Source organism: Cyrtonyx montezumae, unplaced genomic scaffold (genome assembly GCF_038088225.1).
Source record: "Cyrtonyx montezumae isolate F1298 unplaced genomic scaffold, pur_monq_1.0 scaffold_15, whole genome shotgun sequence".
NCBI classification, from domain to species: Eukaryota; Metazoa; Chordata; class Aves; order Galliformes; family Odontophoridae; genus Cyrtonyx; species Cyrtonyx montezumae.
In genome coordinates this window covers 5,295,421-5,317,971 of record NW_027071881.1, presented here as the reverse complement: position 1 = coordinate 5,317,971, position 22,551 = coordinate 5,295,421, and the positions used below count along the sequence as shown (strand labels likewise).

At 40.8% G+C, this 22,551-nt stretch overlaps 2 protein-coding genes across 2 annotated transcripts; both read right to left on the bottom strand.

Annotated features, from left to right (window-relative positions):
* Positions 1-3,470: 3,470 nt before the first annotated feature.
* On the bottom strand, positions 3,471-17,742 carry NIPSNAP2 (nipsnap homolog 2). Its single transcript, XM_065731857.1, has 10 exons — positions 17,631-17,742; positions 14,432-14,571; positions 14,308-14,353; positions 11,531-11,625; positions 9,491-9,561; positions 9,002-9,142; positions 8,550-8,581; positions 7,214-7,308; positions 5,994-6,077; positions 3,471-5,241 (listed from the first exon to the last, which is right to left on the bottom strand). The coding sequence occupies exons 1-10, from the start codon at positions 17,714-17,716 to the stop codon at positions 5,177-5,179; spliced, it is 855 nt and encodes a 284-aa protein (XP_065587929.1). The 5' UTR covers positions 17,717-17,742; the 3' UTR covers positions 3,471-5,176.
* A 1,422-nt stretch (positions 17,743-19,164) lies between these two features.
* MRPS17 (mitochondrial ribosomal protein S17) lies at positions 19,165-21,331 on the bottom strand. The gene is made up of 3 exons (XM_065731865.1): positions 21,218-21,331; positions 20,242-20,388; positions 19,165-19,725 (listed from the first exon to the last, which is right to left on the bottom strand). Exons 2-3 carry the CDS (start codon positions 20,362-20,364, stop codon positions 19,435-19,437), a joined length of 414 nt encoding a protein of 137 aa, XP_065587937.1. The 5' UTR covers positions 20,365-20,388; positions 21,218-21,331; the 3' UTR covers positions 19,165-19,434.
* Between the last annotated feature and the right edge of the window lie 1,220 nt (positions 21,332-22,551).

Below are 22,551 nucleotides of genomic sequence, written 5' to 3'. Positions count from 1 at the left end.
TGAGTGTTGGGGATTTCTCTTACATGAAATGCCTGTTGCAAATGGCACCATGTTAATCAAACGTTTTGTGATGAAAATATAAAGGCTTTTTTAAAACATCTTCTCCAAAGTGGAAAGGTCAGTTGATTATTCACTCAGAAATGAAGACCCAAGGTAGGCACCAAGAAGTCAATAACACTTTAATGGACCGGGCCCTGGTTAATATTATGTACCTATTGCTGCAAAACCACTGAAGCAAATACCTCTATTTAGTTGGGGTAGCTAAAGAAAAACGAGGTGGCCACCAAACACAAGTTTGTCTCATCAACAGTAACACAATCTAAGAAGTAAATGCTTTCAATTCCAAAGAATCTCCAAACAAGGTTAAACAGTGAACATTCAGCAGTATTTCCAACCTATATAACCCTGATTTCATTAAAATATGGTCAAAGGAGAACCTGAGGTATAACCTGTTACTCAACATTACTGTTACTCAACCTAGAGAGTCTAAAAGACATGAGATGTGTGCAAATCCAAGGTGTATGCAATATTCATCAGTATCCTAGAAGCATATTTTAAGGCAATTGATATAATGCTTCCCATACATCATTAAAGCACTTACAAGCTAACTCTGATACTGTGATTTTTTCAGATGAAAACACTGTTCACTTAAGCGTTTTATTTGTTTAACCATCTCTTCCCTGGCAACCTATAACCGGATGGGAGCTGACTCACCTATCTTTACAAAATGTCTACTGATTAGGAAAACAGTGGGAAACTTATCTGGTCTCTGTCTTTGCCTCAAGTGTGGATCAACCACCCTCAAACTGTTTGTGCCAGAAGTCTAACCTGTTCTAAACAAGTATTTCTCTGAGGTTTCAGCTAATTAATCCTTGTTTCTTAAGAGTTTGACTTCTGTTGCTACAGTGTCTGATCCAAGTGAGACCTTAAGCAGAACTCACTTGTTAAATTGTGCTCTTTTTTTTTGTCAGCAAATCCCCAATATCTCTTGTAAGTGCATCTTTTTAACCAGCACTGCTGACACATGATGGCACTTTTACTTCCCTGACTTATAAAAATCTCATCTGAGATAATGTAAAAAGCTTTACTAATGGCAAAATGGAAGATGCATCTTCCACTTCCATCCACATCATAACATCACAGGAGAAATATGGGCTGATACGACATAACTTGTCCCGAGGACACAAACCCTCTATGCAGGCTCATATATTCTGTGTGCTTACAAATAGTCCCACTGTTTTTTTGGAAGCTGAAGATCAGTCTGAGTGCTGTAACTCCTGGATTCACCTCTTCCATCCCAACAAACATTTTACAGATAAGATTAAAAAGCAACGTGCTTACCTTCCAGAACCTCACACTGTCTCCACAAGATAACCACTACTGGTTTGCACATCTTGCACAAAGTCTGCTTAATTTAATATGATTAAATCAAGGTGAAATGATCCTGCCCAATTATTTAAGCATCCCCAGCAATTAAAACAGATGCTTGTTTTACCCATTCAGCTACATCATCAGAAAAGAGCCAGGAAAAAGGGAGAAACAGAGCCACACATAGTGATGAATGGCAGCTCTCAGCAATGCCATCTCCTGTTTTTGGCAAAAAGCAGAGGCAGTACATTACAACAGTATTTAAACACTAGGAAAGTAGAATGATTTAAAAACAAAAAACCCAGAAACAAATAGATGCAGTTATACTGCACGTTTGGATACAGCGTTTAAACATCTTCACAAAAGACAAGACAGGCAACAACGGGGAGGCTGCTCACCAGAACTCTGGGAGTATAAAACATGATCTCTTTTGAATTCATCCTGAGATGTATCTCAGGATCTCAGCCAGCTCCACGGGCAGCCCATGTACAATCACGCTTTTGTTCAGGCAAGAGTGCATGGGCAGAACAAGTGTAAACTCCTTCTGCTCTTATTCAGCTCATTTCTCTACAATTCTACAGTTATGATGCAAAAATATGCTTCTGTTTGTTGCAGTTTTCTGTTGAATTAAAAACATCTAGCTACTTGACTATAGTTATAGGCCCTGATCCTACAAACATTATGACATGCTTTGAGTGTATGTCATTCCACTAACACCACACTCAGAAGTCGGTGGTGCACAGGGCTCTGTGCCATGGAGATGTTAACATTCACAACAGTACCTTCTGCCAGCGTGACTGCCATGGAAACGTGGAGCTGTGCCCATGATTTCACAAGAGCTCTTTAGGTCTGACTGCTCAGAGAAACATAACACCCCCTCCAGTGGGCCAGCAGCAAGCCCTACCTCCTAGCACAGGAGGCACTGGAAGGATTAGTGTAGTGAGCAGCTTCTGTCTGTCAAATACTGGAAAACTAAAACAAAAGAGAATAAAGCAGCATGAGAAAACTTCCACTATTACAACCAAGCTATTGGTTTATTTGAACAAAACCCATCACAGTAGTGCTGGAGAGTGGTATTATGAGGCAGATAACCATTCTGTCTTCAAGTGGGTCTTCCTGACTAAGAGCTATGGGGAAGTACATTGAAATAAAATATTTTATATGAAGTAATGTGATTATTCACGAGACAGAGTTGCTTTTAGTTATATCTTTAATTTTCATGAGGGGACTTTTTAAGAAAAACAATCTGTCATCCTTCTAGGAAGACTACAGGACCACTAAAACTTCAGTTCGTGTCTTCATTACAGTGCTATGAACTGGATCAGAAATCAGCACTTACCAGAGACCCTTGTAGGCATTATTCCCTACTTTCCAACCACTGGAAAGTGACTTCAGTTCTGAATTGAATTCAGTTCTGATTTCTGCTCTAAAGAAATGCTGATATTTTGCCAGCCAAAGGAAGAAAGCAAAGTTGGCCACAACAGTAAGAGGAAAAATCACAATAATGTTCACAATAAGAGAAAGCCAACTTCAAAAAAGGCTTAGGCAACAGTAAGTAAGGAAAGACTGCCATTACTTATTTAGCATGTTATGTTTTGTGAGTTTATCTCATATAGTTATCCATAACTAAAGTAACAGGAAGTTGTGCCTCTCCAGCAATGGACAGAGCATGAGTTTGTAGCACAGGACAATGGCATCCACACTTGCAATGTGTTGCAACACTACCCAGAATTCTGATCTTAGGTAACACAAACACTCAGGAGACTTCTGCTGCCTGCAGAACATCCTGCTGTTCCTTACATATTTTACTCACGCAAAATGTAATGGGCCTTAAAATAGCAAGATTTTTCCCAACTATATTTAATTCCTAGCATTCCTGGCTGAAGGTGAGAAACACAGATTGCAACAGAATCCACAAAATCCTTTAAACAACAAAAATGTTTTTCATCCTTTTTCTGTCACTGAGATGGCTGGTTATGAGGGTTAAATTAACAGGTGAACACTCTGGGAACAAGAAAAAAAGAGAAAAAGAGGATATTGGGAGAAATAACAGGGAATGCAGACTGATTTTTTTTTCTTTTCCTTTTTTTTTAAGCTCAAGAGTAACACCAGAACTCTGGAAAAGTCCCAAACGATAGTACTGATCACATAACTCATTTACAAGAAGGAACAGCTGACATGATGTGCTTGGCACATTAACTATGCCAAGCTGAGAACTTTAAGCTAATAGAGTACAGAAGTTTACTCACTAAAGTCCCATCATCAGTTGACAACATACACAGAAAGCAAATACGAAACCAAACAAGGATCAGATCAAGTGCTGACTCTGTCCAAGAAGAAGGTAAGAGTGCAGTGTGTTTTACATGAGAAAAAGGAAGAAATTAGATCAAGAAATTAAGCATAACTTATGGAGAAAATGAAAAGGAGAAATATTTTGTTCCAATCACCATAGCACTTGTAACTTCACATTTAATAAAATGGCACATAATGGCAATATTGTAAATTAATTTTGGAGAAGGAGAGCTGAATACTGGGAAACACAGTCCCTGACATAGGGAAGTGATACTGGAAGTGACACTGACTCCCTAAGCTGAAATGTTCTACGCAATTATTGAAACTGTTCATCAGAAACACTGCAAGATGAGAGAAAAGACAGATGGTGCAATATGTATATGGTGCCAGTAATCTGTGAAAATTAAAAGGATTTTATTGACTGATGTTTTTCCTGAAACTCACTGAAATGTACAAACTGGACATCCAGTAACGGATTTGTACATTCTCTATGTTACACGGATTCTTGCAGCCACTTTGAAGAGAGAATATTATTTTCACTCACAGGATGTTCACATCATTGCAGACACTAAAAGTGTTGATAATTTCTAGCCTAAAAGTGAAACCAAAATAGAACTGGACATAATGGTACACTGCTGTATGCCAATCCTATTGACTCAACATGCACCAGTTTCACACATTAATTCTTAAGTACCTACTGCACAGTTAGTGAAACACCTGACCAAGTATATGTCTGAAGTCATGACTGCTTATGAAATAAAACCCCTTTTCCTAGATTTCTGAGTTATTTCTAGAGACAGAAGTATTTTACTGAAATTGATTCTCTGCAGAATGTTCAGACAACCATGTCATATCATTTATCTCTCTGAAAACAGTGGGTCATACTTTTTAAAAAAAGGCTCTAAATAATTTCACAAAACTAATTCCAGATGTTGATATCTAGAAAAATGTGTAGGTAAGTTTCAACAAGCTTCAGTGTCCTTATGAAACAGAATGCCCTATTCTCTGTCCCTAAGCTACCAACTGACAGATAATATTATCCTCAATTAATAACTGTTTATTCACAAATTTAGAGCTACTCACTGATTTCAGCCCTGCCAGAGTTAGGTGAGCTGCCTGAGGTGAAGTTTCAAAGCTCCTGATTTCAGAACTTCCCCATTTGCTTCTTCAATCTACAGTCATTATAAATGCTACACAAAGGCCACAGCAACTGTAACACTCCATCCTCTTGCTGTTGTAAACACTGGGCATTTTCTGTCTAGAAGGAGATATTAAATACCGTACATCATACTTAACCTGAAGAGTTTCTTTACAATTAACCAACCTTTTAGCTACAGTCCTGTATTTTTTTTTTCCTGGTACGATCACAAGAACAAAAGGTCATTAGATTCTGAAGAAAAGAGGTCTCCTTTATAAGCTCCATACAGTACTTTTATATTTTTGACTATGATATACAATGTATACCATAAATTAAGACAAATACTTGTCACTTTATCTATGTAGGCACAAAATGACTTTACTGAAGTGGAGAAATCTTCAATGGTATCATGATTCTGGACTCCATTTCTTGAATAAGGGGCACTGAAAAAAAAAAAAAGAGATAGGGTTTAACTTCACTAATAGAGATTATCAACAGATCTGCACGATCAGTTTCAACAGATACTACTGTCTTCAAATTATTTCCTAGCTAGTGCATGCCAAACCATCAGTAACCACCAACAGTCCTGTAACTGAAGCACAGTCATTTTGAAAAACTTGTAATTTTTTTTAATGTAATTTGTCTACTCCTTTGAAGACAAAAGATACCCTACATTTCTTCTGGTATGATTTCTTTGAAATAAAGCTCATGGAATTCAGATCTGACACTGTATGAGTTTTGTAATGAAAGCTACCTTTGATCTGAACAATCTCCAGGTACCAGCTCCAAAGTCTAACCTCCCATCTCAAAGGAATGTGTTTAACAAGGCTCCAGTATTTAAGTGTTATAATAGAGGTAATAATTTAATCAACAGGTACATTTTACTGTTGTTGGACACGACTTAAGCCTTTACATGTATCTGCTCCCCTCCTGTAGAGGCAGTTGCATGAAAATTAACTATTATCAACAGAATTTTTTTTAGCAATTATGCAAGGCCTCCAATGTTTGTACAATCAATTGCAAAATTCCCTTTACAGTTCAGTGAAATGTCCCTCCTTAGAGCAGCAAAACCAAATACACACACACACAAAACAAAGATGCAAAACATTTTATCACTGAACAATGTAACGAAGAAGAAAAATGATGGCCTGCAGAAAGGTCTGCCTCCAGCATTCCAAAGAAGTTAATGTGTTACCTGTGTAATAGACTAGCTCATCCCAGCCAGGTTTATGCCAAGCAGCATTCCTTATATCTTCTCTGGTCTGGAGATCCTTGTAAGCTGGTGAAAGACAACAACAAGCACAGAGCTTCTAAGTAACTCCCTTTCCTTCTACACATATACAGCTCCCTTAAAAGCATTCTAGTGTGCTATTAGGGGACTGCAACAACTAGGAAGAAAAGAATTAATATGTTCTCCACAAAAAGGAAAACTAAAACCAACACAAACAGAAGGAACTGGGGAAGAGAGTGAAATGTACTCTGCAAATGCTACACTAAGTAAGTAAGTACTGCATGGCTGGAGTGTTCTGGGTGGTGGTGGGAAAACAGTCAGTGTTCTGTAAAGCATTCATCAGTGACCATGAGCACGTCTGTAAAAAAAGGCCAAAAAACTAACCTGTGTACTGACTGTAGTTTTTAAATGAAATAAAAGCTATCAGCAGCAGCGTAAGGGAGCCTAAATGTGGTGGGGAGAAATGTCTTAAAACAGATAAAAAAGATAATGCAACAGGGTTCTACACAGGTGGTGGGGATCACATTCCTAATGCTGGAATATACTATTCTGAATTGCCAAGATCTGAAGTTAATACTGCATGTTTTCTAAAATAAATATTAGACCATGAGTTTCTTCAAGGTAGAATAATCCTGAAGTAGAAAGAACCTAAGCATTGGTAGAAACTAACAAGTGGAGTAAGCCAACAACACTTTGTAATGCTGCAATGCAATCACCATTTGACATCACACAATCACAGAACTGTAGGGGCTGGAAGGGACCTCTAGAGATCATCTAGTCCAACCTCCCTGCCAAAGCAGACATCCCTTCCTTTACGTCTGGTACGTGTGATGCTCAAAAGTAAGCTCTAAAAATCTGACTTCAGCACGAATGAGAATGGAAAAAAGAGGAGGAAGGACCTGAGTTGTCACACTTACGTTACTGAAAGGAAGTAAGTAAATAAGAAAAGGCCTTAAGAAACTTGACAGAAAGGAGACAAAGCACAGAATGTTCATTTCTGCTTATTTCTTTCAAAAATAAAGCTGTCTACTCAGAGATATAGAAAATCATTATAGGTGATGTAAAAGGAAAAACTCGTTAAGACATTCCTCTGAGTTCTGTAAAAACTTTGTCCCCTGGGCAAAGTCAACAGTCTGTTAGGGGCTGACTGAGAAAAAAAATACAGCTAACATAAACAAGTTTACCCCAAAGGTGATGAACCATATACAGCTGTCCAATTTGTGAGAAAAATCCTCCAACTGCTTCATTATTATCTTGTCGGAAACGAATTGCACGGGCCCTACAGAAGAGGAAAGGAGCCTTTAAGAAAAGCAGTCCTGGTAGTGAATGAATGATAACTGAAAAGAAAGCAGATCTGAACAGAATCCCAAATGTTAAATGGCATTTGCTGTACACTTATTAATTAAAAATAAGGGAAAAAAAACCAAAACAAAACACATTGATTTCTAACACTAAGTACTTAAAATATACCCACATCTTTTTAGAACATGTTAAAATTTGAAGCCTATAGTTTCATTAGACTCTGTATTAATCACTGTCTTCAAGATTAGATCCATTATAATGATAATGGCTTGAACAGTATACAGTTCTCAAACTAAAGCCTCAGGCTTCTGTCATCTTGCCTTTGTCGAACTCATTCACCACAGATTTTCAGGTTGCAGAGTATAGGTTTTTTTTTCACATGGATCTCTGTTACGTGACACTTCATGATCTGTTGTGTAAACAAAATGACTATCTTAAAATTATAAATCTGTTTCACCGTCTATAACAGACTGGCTACTATTGGAGATGTGCCTATTATATAAAAAAAAATCAAAATTAAATTTTCTGGAAAACCACTGTAATAAAATAAATTCTACCAATAACAATGGCATAACTAAAAATCCAAGTCCTCATCTTTGTCAAATTAATTGAAAAAGCTCCAATAATTTATTTAACTATCAACAATAAGAACTGCATGAATGTACTGAAGGTGAATTGAAGGAAACTTTTACATTAGTGTTGAATAAGTCAAAATTAGAAGCATTTAATCAAATGTTTTTAACCTATATACTAGAATATAAATGTGCTGCTCAATAGGTTTTCAAGAAGCAACTTGACTTTTAAAGATTAAAAGAGTCAAGACGCAGAACATCTGAAAGAAAAATAATAAGTCAACTTATACTGGTGCTGAAGTCGTGGAAGATGAACACACTCTTAAGGAGTTAACAGCATCCTTCAGTGAGCTGTGTTTTCAATTCAAAGTAAATTATTTTTGCTATATGACATTGAACTAAAAGGGTTATGTAAAAGAAAACCAAACTACATAGCCCACAGTGTTGTTTGTGCACAGAATTCCTTTTCCTTTCCTCAAAGGATAAACTGAGGGTCAAAGAACTATTTTACAAGTTGCCTGAGAACAGAAGAAGACAATTAACTGAGTGCCTGAAATGCTTCAGTACCATTCTGTCACTTCCACTCCATAACTTTTAAACACACATCTCTCACAGGGAAAAACAAAAGTGCCAAGGCAGTACTTACCAGTAATTCCCCCACTCAATCATAGTTCCAGGCTACAAAAACAAAATAGACTGTTAAAACTGTAGCTTAAAGAAAACTGCAGTATTGTGATGGTATTAACATTTACATATGGAAAACACTAACAATAAAATCACTTCCTTCAAGAGATAAGCATACTATAATCATCTTTAATTACTCAACTTACTTACTATATTACTTCTTAGTCATTTTCCAGAAGATTCCCTCAAATTAGAACAAAGGATTTTCAGCCCTTCTCAGGAGACATTAATATCTAGTTGGAGCCTGCCTTCATTTTGGACCCCACACTTTGTGAGCAACAGTGACTCAGACATCAGCTTCGATAAGAACCAGATTTTTAAGAAGAGCTCTGTTTTCCATCCGTACTGTATGAACACTCTTTGAACACTTCATGACATCATATGCCTTAAAAAAGTAAAAAAACTGAAACTTACTCTAAGTTGATAGGATCTCAGTTCATAAATATTCGGCCCCTCTCTGGGAACAGGTTCATTCCAGAAGCTGAATTCCAGCAGTAATTGGTTCTTGCGAGAGAGAAGCATGTTACCTCTTTCTTTGCGAAACTCTGTGAACTCCTTAAAAACAATGTGATCATTGTCAAACCGTGTATTATGTTTCAACAACAGCAACAAAAACAACCCCAGAGTATAAACCCTACGGTGGTTTTGATTTTTAAATACTATATTGAGGTCTTTGACACTGAAATCCCTTAAACTGCAAAGGCATCTAAACTGGCATCTTTGAAAATGTCAGCTGCCACATTGATAAAGCATCTGAGAATCTCTAACTTTAAGACTCCGTATTTCTGACTCTGAAGCTTTTCCAATCTGTTTCTAAGGTTGCACAGAAAGTGTTAGGCAAAAGCAGGTATCCAAATGTGCACTGTTTTGCTCCATTCTATGCTCATTACTGAGTATATTTACCTTATTTTGGCGGAGTTTACTCATGACCTCATTGAGAGCTGGATAGCCTCCCTCATACCTCCACAGATGAACTGAAAGAGAAAAAGAAAGTATTTTCACGGATGTTGTGTGTCAGCTGCAAAACTTATGGAATATCACAGTATAAAATGCACAATTATGCAAAAATAGAAGTCACATAGCAAGTTTAAACACAAGATTTCCATTAAGGAAAGCATTACACATTTGAACACATTCATCTGCTTTTTGAAAAGCATTCTTACAAAAAATTTTAGTTGAATCTGAGGATTACAGGAAGATTTCTAAGAGGAGCTTTTGTTGCCATGCTAGTAAAATGTGATGACTTCACATGGCTGCAACTTAAAATGAGCTTCAATTGAACAGGCTGACTTAATTCATAAAGATGTTTTAAAACTATTTCCCCTAAGAGCAAGGGAGTAGTAGACTTTTTAGTTTAGCAAGTTACTCAAGCAAAAAGAGCATAAGAAACATTCAGCAGGACACAAAATAATGATGCAAATGTTATTTTTTGTGATTAACATTCAATTAAAAAAGCATACCAGAATTTATCTGAATGTGCTATAATTTGTTTATACATTTGTTAGGATTTCCCCCATAAATACATAACTCCAGAATAGATATTTGCATCTAACACTCTTTTCAAAGCATTCTCTTTAATAAGGCATACTAAATGAGTCTAATAAATCCTGACTAAACTCTTTTACAAGCACTTAATAAAGCAAGGCAACAATATTTCAACTGAGTCAGAAAAGCAATTTGCTCTCCCATACAGAAGTCCTGAGCCTTTTCCAGGAGAGTGAACTCAAAACTAATGTTTAAAGCACTTCACTACAACAGCAGACTCATCCAGCCTGCTTGCCTCTATTGCCTAATCCCCAGGGCAAATTTGATATATCCAGACAGTATTAACACAGCCTGAGCACAAGTACTGAACAAGGAAAAAAAAAACCCATAATCTGCTTTATTATACTGCCAGAACTGTTGCAATAACATTTTCAAGCCAAGCTACGGATGCAATTACAGATATAGTCTGTGTTAATACATTATAAATACAATGAATGAGATTTGGCTAAGTATTCTCATTTCAACTACTGCCCACTTTCCCTTCAACTTCCAAGAATTCTTTCTCAGATATTGTTTGGTTTATCTACAGTTATTCCCTCACATTTGTGCAGTGTCAATATTGTAATATGCTGCGAATGCAGGAAAAATTACTGGGTGCATTGAAACAGAACAGCTTGGGTTGGAAGATCATCTAGTTCCAACCACCCTGCTGTGCACAGGGCTTCCTGGATAATGAAGCAGTGACACTGACACTAGCACAGCTCTACCACAAAACAAGCATTGGCACACCACTATGTGTGGTTTCCCATTCTTTCCTTTTCCCAGAGCCCAGGTTTTCTTCCTGCACAAGTCTCACTGCAGTTACCTCTGTAGCAGTTCTTCAGTGCTTTCTAGTTCAATGTATTTTCAATCTGCATTGTTAGGTGGTATCCTTATAAGAACACGAACAGAAAACCCCCAGTAAAGATTTAGATTATTGTGAGTTTACAATGCAATCCTTTTTTCAGATGGCATGTATGATTTGCATTTCATTATCATACAGCAGTTGCAGTATGAAAATCTGAGTATAGCTTTTTTTTTTTTGGTTTATAAGACAATGCAACTCTGCCTTTGTAAGCTTTTGGCTTAAATATTCAGGAACACAACCCATGCCTGCAAAATATTACAGGAGCAAATTTGACAAGGATTTCTCCAATTGTCAATCTACCACCTGGAAAACAGGAAAGTATTAACAAGAGGACAAATTTTAGGAATTAAAAGCTTCACTGTCAAACTCAACAAGACAAAAAGCAAGCACTGCAAATGTTAACATGACTACCAAAAACTGATGCACACACATCCTCACTGTATACATTGCTAAAGGTTTACTATCAACAGAGATGATTTAAAAAGAAGAAACCTGCCAAGCACACGTTTCAGTTGCATGGTTTTACATTCTGTTGTACTTCTATCTCCTACCAGCCTGATCTTGCTCTCCGTACCACGTGTTCCAAGTCCCCACCAGTGCACATGGGTAGTGTTTTTCTTCATGAATCTTTGGCAGCACCTCTTGACTTGAAAACAAGGAATACAGACACTATGTTGCATTTCCTTCAGGGAGGCTACAGTTGATATGTATAACAGATCACCACACGTTTATCATTATGCTATGAAAATTCACAAGCTCTACGTTTCAGAAGAGAAAGCTGAAATACAAGCATCTGCTATACAAGGGGAAAGAGTTACAACTCCACATAAAAATAAGGTGAGTGTTATTATTTCTTACACTGTATGACAAATACACACCATGCAGAACACTCGGGATGCAATGAATTACGTGGTATCACCTAGGTAATCCAACACATTAGGTAAATAATCAAGATGCTTCATTTACAGAAAGCACAGTCTAGCTACATGGGTGATTTGCTTCAGGAAAATGTCTTCCTTAACAACACAATACACAACAGTAGAGGACAGTCTTTCTCCTTTACCAATGACAATACTATTAATGAGCTGAATGAGTAAAAACAATTATACTGATTGATTAGATGAAGGCTGCGCTCAACATTATGCTGACTTACTGCTCTCCATGGCTTCAGAAAGTGGATCTAGTTTGAGGCAACTGATCCATTGAAGCACACAGTGAAGCTGTTTTGAAAACATGTCTAACACCAACTTTCTGTTTGACTATCTCCATCTTGGTAGTGCTTTTTCAACATTTAAAAGGTGACTTACATTAAGTCAGTTTTCATTGCACTGTATATTGATGAACACCTACTGGGCTGGTTGAACTTTGCCTTTTAATATTTTCCCCCAAACAATTACTACTCTTACTCTGCAGCAAACAGGCAGTAATTCTACATGGTATCAAATAATAGGAAGCAGGTTGGTCTTGTTCTGACAGTCAGAATATGCAAGTTTTCCTCTTGGTTCTACCACTGACTTTCTCAATGACCCACAGCAAATTTAATTACCCATTTGTATTTCAATATTTATCATTACAGTGGAAATAATACAACAGAAGACTTTCCAATGATGTTTTCAGTCACTATCAGTTTGTTTTTGCAGAGCACAATGGGATCCTAGAAAGGCAGCTTTAAGCAGGTATGTTTGATTATTACTACTGTAATTGTTAAAGATATTTTCCTAAATTATATTTAAAAAAGACATGACGTTGTCAGTTGTAGTCTTGAAAACTACCATTACTCCTTTTAAAACTTACTACTTCTTCAGAAGGGGATCCTTAACCACAGTGACTCATGAAGTGCTCTCCTAATTGCCTTTGTTATGTTCTTTCTTTATGAATACATGATGACTAATCCTAATAAGGAATTTACTTGTTCATGCTTAATTTAGGGGGAAAAAGGAGGGAAGTTCAGAAGAGCTTCCATTTCTTAATTACTCCCTTCTCAACTTTTTTCCTTCTCTGGAATACTCCTACTATCTTTAGTTCGAATAGAATAAATCTAACCCCACCTACTTTGTCTGTTATCAGCAGTTTCCTTTTATTATTGTTTCTTCCCTTGAAAATAAAAGCCTCTGCTTTCATGCTACATCTAGGTAGCTCATGAGACACTGCAGAGAAGTGGCTCTCTGCCTCATATAATTGGACATGTTTACATTAAGCTTTTAAACAGAAAGATGGTTGAATGCTAGTCATGCTTCTGTGTATGTATTTTTTGAAACAAAAAGGTTAAGAATACCTTATGTTTTAAAGTTATTCCAGTGTCCATTTGTATAGTAAGGAAAATAGGTTTGGGTTATCCAGCCCATTTCAAAGCTTAACACAATTAAGTCAGACAATGCAGTACAAAGAACTCCTAAGGGAGCTGAGGACATAAATGAGGAGATGTGACTTTCCCAGCCAAAAACTGGTTGCAGTAGGCTACCACTGTACTGAGAATGTTCAAGTTCACTGACAATGTGATTAATGACAGTGGGAAGCCCTCCTGTTTCCGAATATGTGAGTCTCACTAAGTTTCCAAATTATATACTCAGTTCCTTAACAATGCAACTGTTCTGGCCCCAATGGAGTCATTATATATGCAGCACAGAGCTCATATTTCTGTAATTTGGTTCTTAAATTAGTAAATTTTAAATGTTACTCTGTGCATTTTACAAAGCTGTGACTTTCTGGAAAACTGCTAAGAGCACTGCTCTCTCTGAAGGATATCACTCCAACATGGATCCTATCCAAAGGATTCTGTAGCAACTTAAGAGTAGACTTCAGTAACATAACTTTATAGAAGGAAGACAAGAGATGAACTGAGGAAAATCAAACCCTACATTTTCAAAATCTCCTCCAAGTCACCCTTTAGTACTGGCATGCAGCTTTTCTTACCAGTGATCTCCCCCTTTCCTTCCTCTATGAAGTCAATAACCACGCTCACCAAGATCCTACATGGCAGCTGGCACTGAGGAGCATGCTAGCAAACAAAGACCTAATTGCAATTCTAAAGCTGACGATGGAAAGTAAGCTATTCCAGCAAACTTCATCTGTGCTTGCACAAAAGGCATCACCCTGAATTGCAGATTAGTAAAGGACACTTCCAAAAGGGAAAGTAGGGGCTGATCTGAGTCAAGTATCTTCTGTAATCTTTCTCCAAGAATAACAACATCTATTTACCATCATACCCTGAAAGCAAAAGCAGAATTTGTCCACCGCCCCACTAATATTTATTTTATTTGCCGATTTTTAGAATGCTTGTGGTCAAATCAACACATCTAAAATGTGAAAACATAACACGCACACTTACCAAAGCTTGTTGTAGGCCTCTAGACATTCTGGTTTTACATTGTGAACTGAAACAACAACATTAGATGAGAAATGCAGGAATGGAACAAAGAAACAGTAATGTTAAACATTAGAATATCACTCACTCTGTAGTTTATACAGACTGCTGGTCTCTCTTTTGGCTAGAAGGTTGGAGTGAGCATCTTTCCTTGGATCGACTTTGCGAACAAATAGCGATTTTAACCAACTGTCTTCACGAGGTCTGCTAGCTGAAGATACCATCCCCCTACACATTAACAAGTACATTACACTGTCACTGAGCACGTCTTGAAAATGCCCATAATGCAGGGAAGACAGGCATAATCAAGTAGAAAACAAACAAAATTATAACATATAGTTACACCCAGGTCTGTGCCTCAATCTTTCCACTTGGCAGCAAGGTAAAGGCAGCTCTTTTCACATGAGATTTAACTCCTCAAAAACCATTTTATGTGATATGGAACTGATCTCTTAACCATGCACTCTCTACTCTCATTCTATGTAAGCAATGCAAGAAATGGGTCGATGGCTGCTTTTGCTGTCTTTGTGAATTCTTTTTAATTGAACATATTTCCCCAAGGTTGGTCTTGCTGTATACAGGCAGGAAGAGCAAAAAGTGGCATACGGAAAGATCTGTAAAGCATAAATAGGAAAGTGAGTGCCATATGTTCCTATGTTTGCTTAAACATACCTCTGGAAAGGAAAAGTTAAATGAAACATCTATTGTATTCAACTGAGTCGTTATGCCCCCCAAGCTTGCAGGCTTTTTCTTCTTTCTCATAAGAAGCACTTCCTACAGTTCAACCCTTTTTGATACAGTTTCTGCTGAAATACTGAACTATTTTCCTGAAATACTAAGAAAGCAGCAGCACAGGTGGAAATTAAAAGTTTTCTATCTCAGAAGTCAACCTTATACCCTGCATCACTGACTATGAGATCCAGATGATGCGTTTCAATCTTCAGATATAAAGCTCTCTTCCAGTATCAAAACTTTCTGACAATTCCTCAAAGAAAGAAAAATAGAAGAAAATATCAACTTCTTTTGGTGGAAAAAAAAACCCCTCAAAGAACACACAAGTCTGTATTACACAAAAGTAATTCACACCAGCAGCATTCTTCAACAATCAACATTCAAAAACCTAATGAACTGGGGATAGCCTGTGGAAGCAGAATGGATGAACTGTGAAGTATTTTAGAGCAGAGAAATAATAAGAAACAAAACAACTGCAGCCAACACGCTCTTCAGTGGTAAGAAGTAACTGGTATTTTGTTTTGTTTATTGAAAACAGTGCTTTATTTCACCCTAGACAAACATACAAGCACATTTCTGTGCAGTCATTCCTGAGTACAAGCATTCAAAGGGGCATTCCATCATACAGCTGGTGCCAGAGTGGGGCAGGAGCAGAGGTTTCTCTGATCTCAGCTGAGGGAGGAGAGGCACAGGTGACAGCACAGCTGTGCTTCATACCTGTACCAGGTGCCACTGAAATGCACCTGAGGCCACACTGCAGTGCCCACCCAATAAATGCATCCTCTTGTACAGCTCCTGTACAGTAAGCACCATTACTCACTGGACAGAAAAGTGGGCTCCAGGAGGAAAGACTCCATTTCAGCCCTGCAGTGCTTGTTCTTTCATCTACAGGGAGATCTGTACACTACTGATATTTTCTCCCTAATTGCTAAATACAATTACCAAACTAACATTCAGAGCACTTATCTTTGAGAAATAAGTACTTCAGATGTTCACAAAACCTTTTACTTGGGAATTGCAAAGTTCCTTATCAACAAGGACCAATAAATCATAACTAGCCATTTCAGGATTCACTTTATTTACAATAAAGAATGGCAACAGCTGAAGTTGGTTAAAACAGACACTGTGTCTCATCTGAGATGCTACAGCCTTAATTCTCACCACCATATCCCCTGAGAAGTCCATCCAGACACCCACAAACCAAGATGCTCTGAGCTGACCACCAGCTCAGCTGCTTGTGCCACATGTGCCCATGGTCACCTCCAGCAGAGCCAGGGACTAAATGACACATTTGTTGTAACCATCAACCACCAATTAGTTCAAAAACTAATCCACCACCCAAAAGATGTGCTTTTAAATGACAGCATGATAAAATCTACTGCAAGTAAAGCAGATATTGGATCCAAATTACCTGAACACCACAGGCAAATGCACAGAATAGACACATACACACTACATGGAATCACCATCATAGTTCACAACTTTTTACTTTCTGGGAGTAATGCTAATTAAAGGGAGTTTACATGCAATCTTACAAGGCACTGCCTAACTTTGCTTGCAAGTGCTTATCCTACAAACGTTTTCTTAAGGCTCAGATTTCTTGCTACAGACTGGGCTGTGACCACGAAAGGAGAACAATCAATAGCTTGGCCATATTAAATTAACAGTGCTGGTGAGGGCATTTCCATCTCCCTTAACTTCTGCGTTAGCATACAGTATAAAGTGGGTAGGGTGGGAGGTATCAGGTCAAATAGTTAGATTCTGTAGTTACCAATGTCTGCCTGGAAGAGAAAGAAAAACAGCTTGTCTGTAATGGACAGTTTTTAATTTGCACTCTAAACAGACGTCAAAAAGTTGATTTGAAACTCAGGAAGTACAACCCATGCACATCAAGAGAACTGTATCCAGTGTGCTTCAAAAAGCAGAGTTGACCTCACTTTGGGGGGGGTTCTGACCAATGTAAGCCTGAGGCAGCACCCTCCTCTGCCTCAAAAGGAGGGAAAAGGGGCGCAGATCGCTCCCACCCGGGGTGCTGTGCATCTCCAGCGCTCAGGGAACACGCGTGTCAGCTTCCAACGCGCAGGGACCACGCGCCCGCCCGCACCCCGACCCCCCGAAGGGCACGCGCGCGTCTGACCCCTAACGGAGGGCGCGCAACAGTGCCTCGACGTGCGCGTGCTCGAACACGCGGGGGCTGCGGGCACGCGCACACACCCTCAGCTCTGAGGGGTTCTGGGAGGAGCGCGCGTGCAGCAGGAAAGCAGGGCCGTGCCACAGCCCGCGCTGCTGAGGCGGGCCCGGCCGCGGGGTGACCCGCGATCCACACCCAGGGGCGGACTCGGAGGGGGCTCGCCTCGGTACTCGTGACCTTGAGGGACACCGCAGCGGCCGCAATCCCCGCCCCGGCCCTTGAGCCGCGGAACGAGCGGGGCGCCATTTCCAGGCGGGAGAGGGGAGGCTGCGTGCGCGGGGGTCCGCGCGGACGGCGGCTGCTCCCTCTCCCGCCTCCCTTGGCCGCCCTCCCCCGCCCGCCTCACCGTCCCCCCAGGGCTCACCTGAGGGCCAGCCCGCAGCCAGGAGGGAGGCGCGGCACGGCGCCGGCTCCCGCCGGGCTCCACCGCAGCAGCACTCGCGCCGCCATCTTGCTCCGGCCGCCTCCCTCCTGGGCCGGCGTAGGGGGGGGGGGGGGGGGGGGCGAGCGCTGCAGCGCCGCCGCCGGCCGAGGGGGGCGCAAACGGCGCCGCGGTGTGGGGGTCCTCCAGCCACGCCCCCCCGGTTGGCGCTACAGTGCGCATGCGTGGAAGTCCCTCCGAGCCGCCCAGCGCAGTTAGCGGCGCCGTGCTGGAATGGAGCTCCACATCGTATATCCACCGAAGAACCGGAGCCCAGGTCTCCTTCCACTTGGATGAGGGCCTCAATCAGCAGGCTACAATTACTGGTTCACATCGACCGCTTCAACAAACAGATCAACAACAGCAACCTGCAGCCCCACGTTTAAGAATCCTCCTCAAAGTCAGAGGCCACATTCACATCATTCGTTAACACAAGCCTCAATCAGGGCACCGTGACATCCCACATCAGATGTATGCTGGCATTCGAGGATGCCAGGAAGTGAGCTCACCATTGCAACATTATTTGTTTCTAGGCACTGAAACAAGTTCATGTTTCACATTCCTCCTAGCCCAAATCATTTGCAGAGTTGAATGAGACATCATTGGCAGATTAAACTGATTGTGAAGGCGGAAGAAACTGAAAACTGGAAGTTAAAGGGCAAATCATTTGTATTATTCAGACAATGAAAGAAAACAAATGGATGGCTTACTTGAATAGACCACATCCATTTCTAAGAGGAAAGAATTTAAGTCAGAGGAGCACTGTTCAGAAATAACAGATCAGTGGCATTAGCAGACACTTTAAAAGGGACTCCTCCTCAGAGCTTTGCTATGTCACTCTCCCCTCTATCAGAAACATGGGGTGCTGTCCCCACAATGCTGTTTTGATGCACACACCTCTTTACATCTGAATGAAAAGCCAGCAACACAGGGCTGAAGCAGCTGCTGCACACTTACCTGTATGTCTTAGAAGACAGGACAAGATCTGCAGAGCTTTAGCAGGCCATCCTAATCTGTAATCAATCATTAACATCAAGCTAGAAGCAACTCCCACCAAATGCATTGATTAAATCAGATTTTCTGATAAGCCTAAATCTAAGTGTCTTCACTACCACTTTCTCAATTCTGTATTCCTTACCAGCTTCTGTCTCCTGTAGGGAATTCAAAAAGATCCACCTCTCCCAGATCCAACTACTCTTTGGGACAGGTTACGAGAACAATTATGCTAAGCTACACAAAGATAATATTCTCACTTTACTGCCATAATAAAGGCAAGTGGTTGGATTTTGTCAGTGGTGGCAGGAGCTACTTATAGAGAAAATAAGGACACATGCAGATAGCTCTTTCTACACTTCCTTTCAAAAGGTTTAATAGCATTTCGAGCCTACAAATCACGAGAGCTTGCCTGGAATACAGAACAATTAAAATATAATGACCCTCCCACCAACAACTGTTGTATTCTCATCTCTTGGTATAGAAGAGTCACTCCAAGTGAACAGCTGGCCCTTGAAAGTGTAAAGACTTTGGACAGAACTACATGCAACCAAATGAAGCATTAACATTTAACACATCTTCCATATTTTCATTTGAGGCACGAGGTTTTTCACCTGGAACAGCTGTTCTTAGAAGCAACTATGCTTGCTACTTATTTTGACTACAAACGTCACTGAAACATTTAACATATTTCAGGGCCCCAAACATCCCTGACAGAGATGAGCTGAAAATCCCTGTTTAATTCTTTTCTCCACTATTTGTCTGTTGAACAAACTTTAAGTTCCTGGAGTTTTTCACTTAGATAGGTAGTATCTGCCTCTGTCAGATTTTCTGAATCCGACAGACTTTCGAGAAACCTGGTTCCTGCACAGGGCTTTCCTGTTATTGGGTCTATGACATTCCCAACCTTGAAAACTATTTCGGCCAGTTCGTGTTTCACATGTTTGCTCCTTCGCTCAGGCAAAGCTTTAAGAAGAACAATGTCTCCAACAACACACTGCTGCAATGGATCATGGGCAAAATAGGTTTTCCGCTTGTTGAAGAACTGTGGAAGGAAAAAAAAAACATAAACCTTGGCATTAGGTTTCCAAACAAAGCAACTGGCAAACTTTTACACCACCTATTTGTTTCAAAGATGGAGAAAATACTAATTGATCCCTGACTGAAAAGCATTTATAAGTAAAAATGCTCTTATGGCACATCAAGTATAGATTCAAATCCTAAGTATGCCTACAATTAGGCATACAGAAGAACGTCTACAGAATCTATTGGAAAACTGACTAATTCAATGAAGGGTGAGCCAACAAATCTTACCTTTCCAACTCAGAAGTGCGTTAACAAAGCACTCTGAAGAAACATTCAGCAGACAACCTGCAAGTATCCTGACAAAACACACTGTGTGTCATCCTTTGTACTCATCCTCGCAGCCAAATCATTACGGAAGTCCCTTAGGGAATTGGCAGTGTGAAGAGCAATCAACAACACTATGGGGTCAAACTAATAACACATTCTTCTGCATAGTACAAAAGTTATCTGGAAAGATAAGATAACCAGATTTTACCTTTAGTAAGTAAGGATCTAGTACAAGCCTTGTCACTCTCACTTTGGCAGTTTTCTGCATTTTGGTTCCTATGACTTTTCCTACTATCCATTTTGCATGGACAGCTCCACGTGGTACAGACATTGTTTAGTTATGGTCATCCAGTGCCTGGCAACAAGCAGACGTTATTTTAACAAAAAAAATTAACCAATTTCTGAGCAAAAGAAAAACTGTGATTTTAGTTCCACACTAACAGCTTTGTGGGAAAAACAGGGTAGATGCATGCAGTTCAAAACACTTCACATGGTACACCCTCCACCTTGTATTACATCAGAAGACAATAAAAACATGCCCACATTAACAAGGAGTAACTTCAGGATGGCAGTAATGCCAGAAGTTAAGTTTCAGGACCCATAGGGTCAAAAAAAATATTTTAAAATACTCCTTTTCACACATGAGAGAGAAAGGTGTAGCCACTGAAATTATTATGACTTCACTACATACTGATTTTGCTGGAAGAGTTTCTAAGTGTATTCTGATCAGTGCTAACCTAAACACAGTAGGCTATGATTGCTGCTCACAAAATCACTTGCTTGAGCATATCCCATTAGTATCAGCCGTGCTCGTGGAACCTAAAGTAATGAACTTCTCAAAGCATGAGACATCATGCTGTGGGTGTTGGCTTACCCACAGTGAGCATAATCAGCTCTTGAGTTTGTTTCTGCATGCCACTGTACTTCCCAAACCGATTAATTTAGTTTAAATAGGGTGTGCATTCTGTATCACCCTTTTGAGAGTCACAGGCAGAGCTGATGTTGAACGTTTAAGAGGTTTGACTATCTGGATATTGAATACTCATCTCCTTTTTCCATCTCAGCAGTTATGCAGTGTTAAGCACTGCCAACACCTGCTGATTTTTCCCTTTTAACACTACACCATGCTCACTTAGGTACCGCAAACCATTAAAAGCAGAGTTCAAGAATAAAGGAGCACATACGCAGGACGAAATGCCTCACGCAGCACAGCTTGGGGCTGCTTATACCATCCTCGACTCAGCTGCGCAGCTCAGGACCCTGGAGAAGGGAACACGATGAGTCCTCCACCTGCAGAACGGGGCTCCAGCTGGGGCAAGGCAAGCGTGCAGAAAATGAAGCAGCTCTCACAGCACGAGAGAGCTGCCAGAACGGGAAGCCGCGTTCCAGAAGAGAGAAAAGGAAGCGGACGTACGGACAGCCCCGGGGCCCCAAAGCCTGAACGCCAGGCCCAGCCCCCGGCACCCTCCTCACCTATTAAGCGGGGACACCCCGTACCATCCCGTCCAGCACCACTCAATTCCCCCACACCGCCTCCCCAGCCCCGACCCGCTCACAGTCCCGCGCCCGCCCTCCCCCCCCGACTCACACTGCCTCTCAGGGCCGCGCCGCCTCACCTGCCTCACGGGAGCGGAGCCGGAAGGGGCGGGGCCACAACCGGAAGAGGTCGCGGTAGGGGGCGGGGCGTGCCGGGGAGGAGTTAAAGGCGCAGCCGTGCTTACTCTGCGTTCCCGGTGTTTGTGCATCTCCGCTCTTTCGGAGAGTTTATTTTTGCTATTGCCCCACCTGAGCCTCCCCCGGCACAACGTGAGGCCGCGCTCTCTTGTCCTGTTGCTGTTTCCTGGGAGCAGAGGCTGACCCTCGCCTCTGCACAGCCTCCTGTCGGGGAGTTGTAGAGAGTGGTGATGTCTCTCCCCTGAGCGCTCTCTTCTCCCGACTGAACCGTCCCGGGTTCCTCAGCGCCTCCTCATAGGACTGTGCTCCAGACACTTCACAGCTCTGTTGCCCTTCCCTGGCCATACTCCTTATCTCAAAGTTGGGTATTCTCCACGTGAATCTGGAGTAAGAGTCCTGGATAGTTGTTACTGGTTATGCTGTTCTGTTAGAAATTCGTCTTATAAACGTAGCACTGGAAAAAGCTTTGGCTGTAGCCTTAGTTTGGGGCTAGCTGCTCCTGGCAGCTCCTCTGCCTACACACAGGCTTTTTATTCTTCTTCCCGCCCCCCAAGTTCTTTTTATCACGTGCATTTGGGCCGCTGCCCACTTCAGACTTCGTTGTGCCATCCTCTGTCACCACGGGCAGAGGGCAGTGAAGACGGCTGCTTTGTGTGGCTGTTGGCTCTGAAATCACTTGATCCAACGCTGTCCGGACAGTCATTTCGAAGTTCATTATCAGTTCTTACAGTTAAGGCTCCTGGGCTGCCCCTGCTGTAGTGCCCTGTTTGAATTACAGTGGGGCAGGGAGGAGTCTTGCTGGGACAGGCAGGAAATGGTTAAGAGCCCTTTGTATCACCTGGGA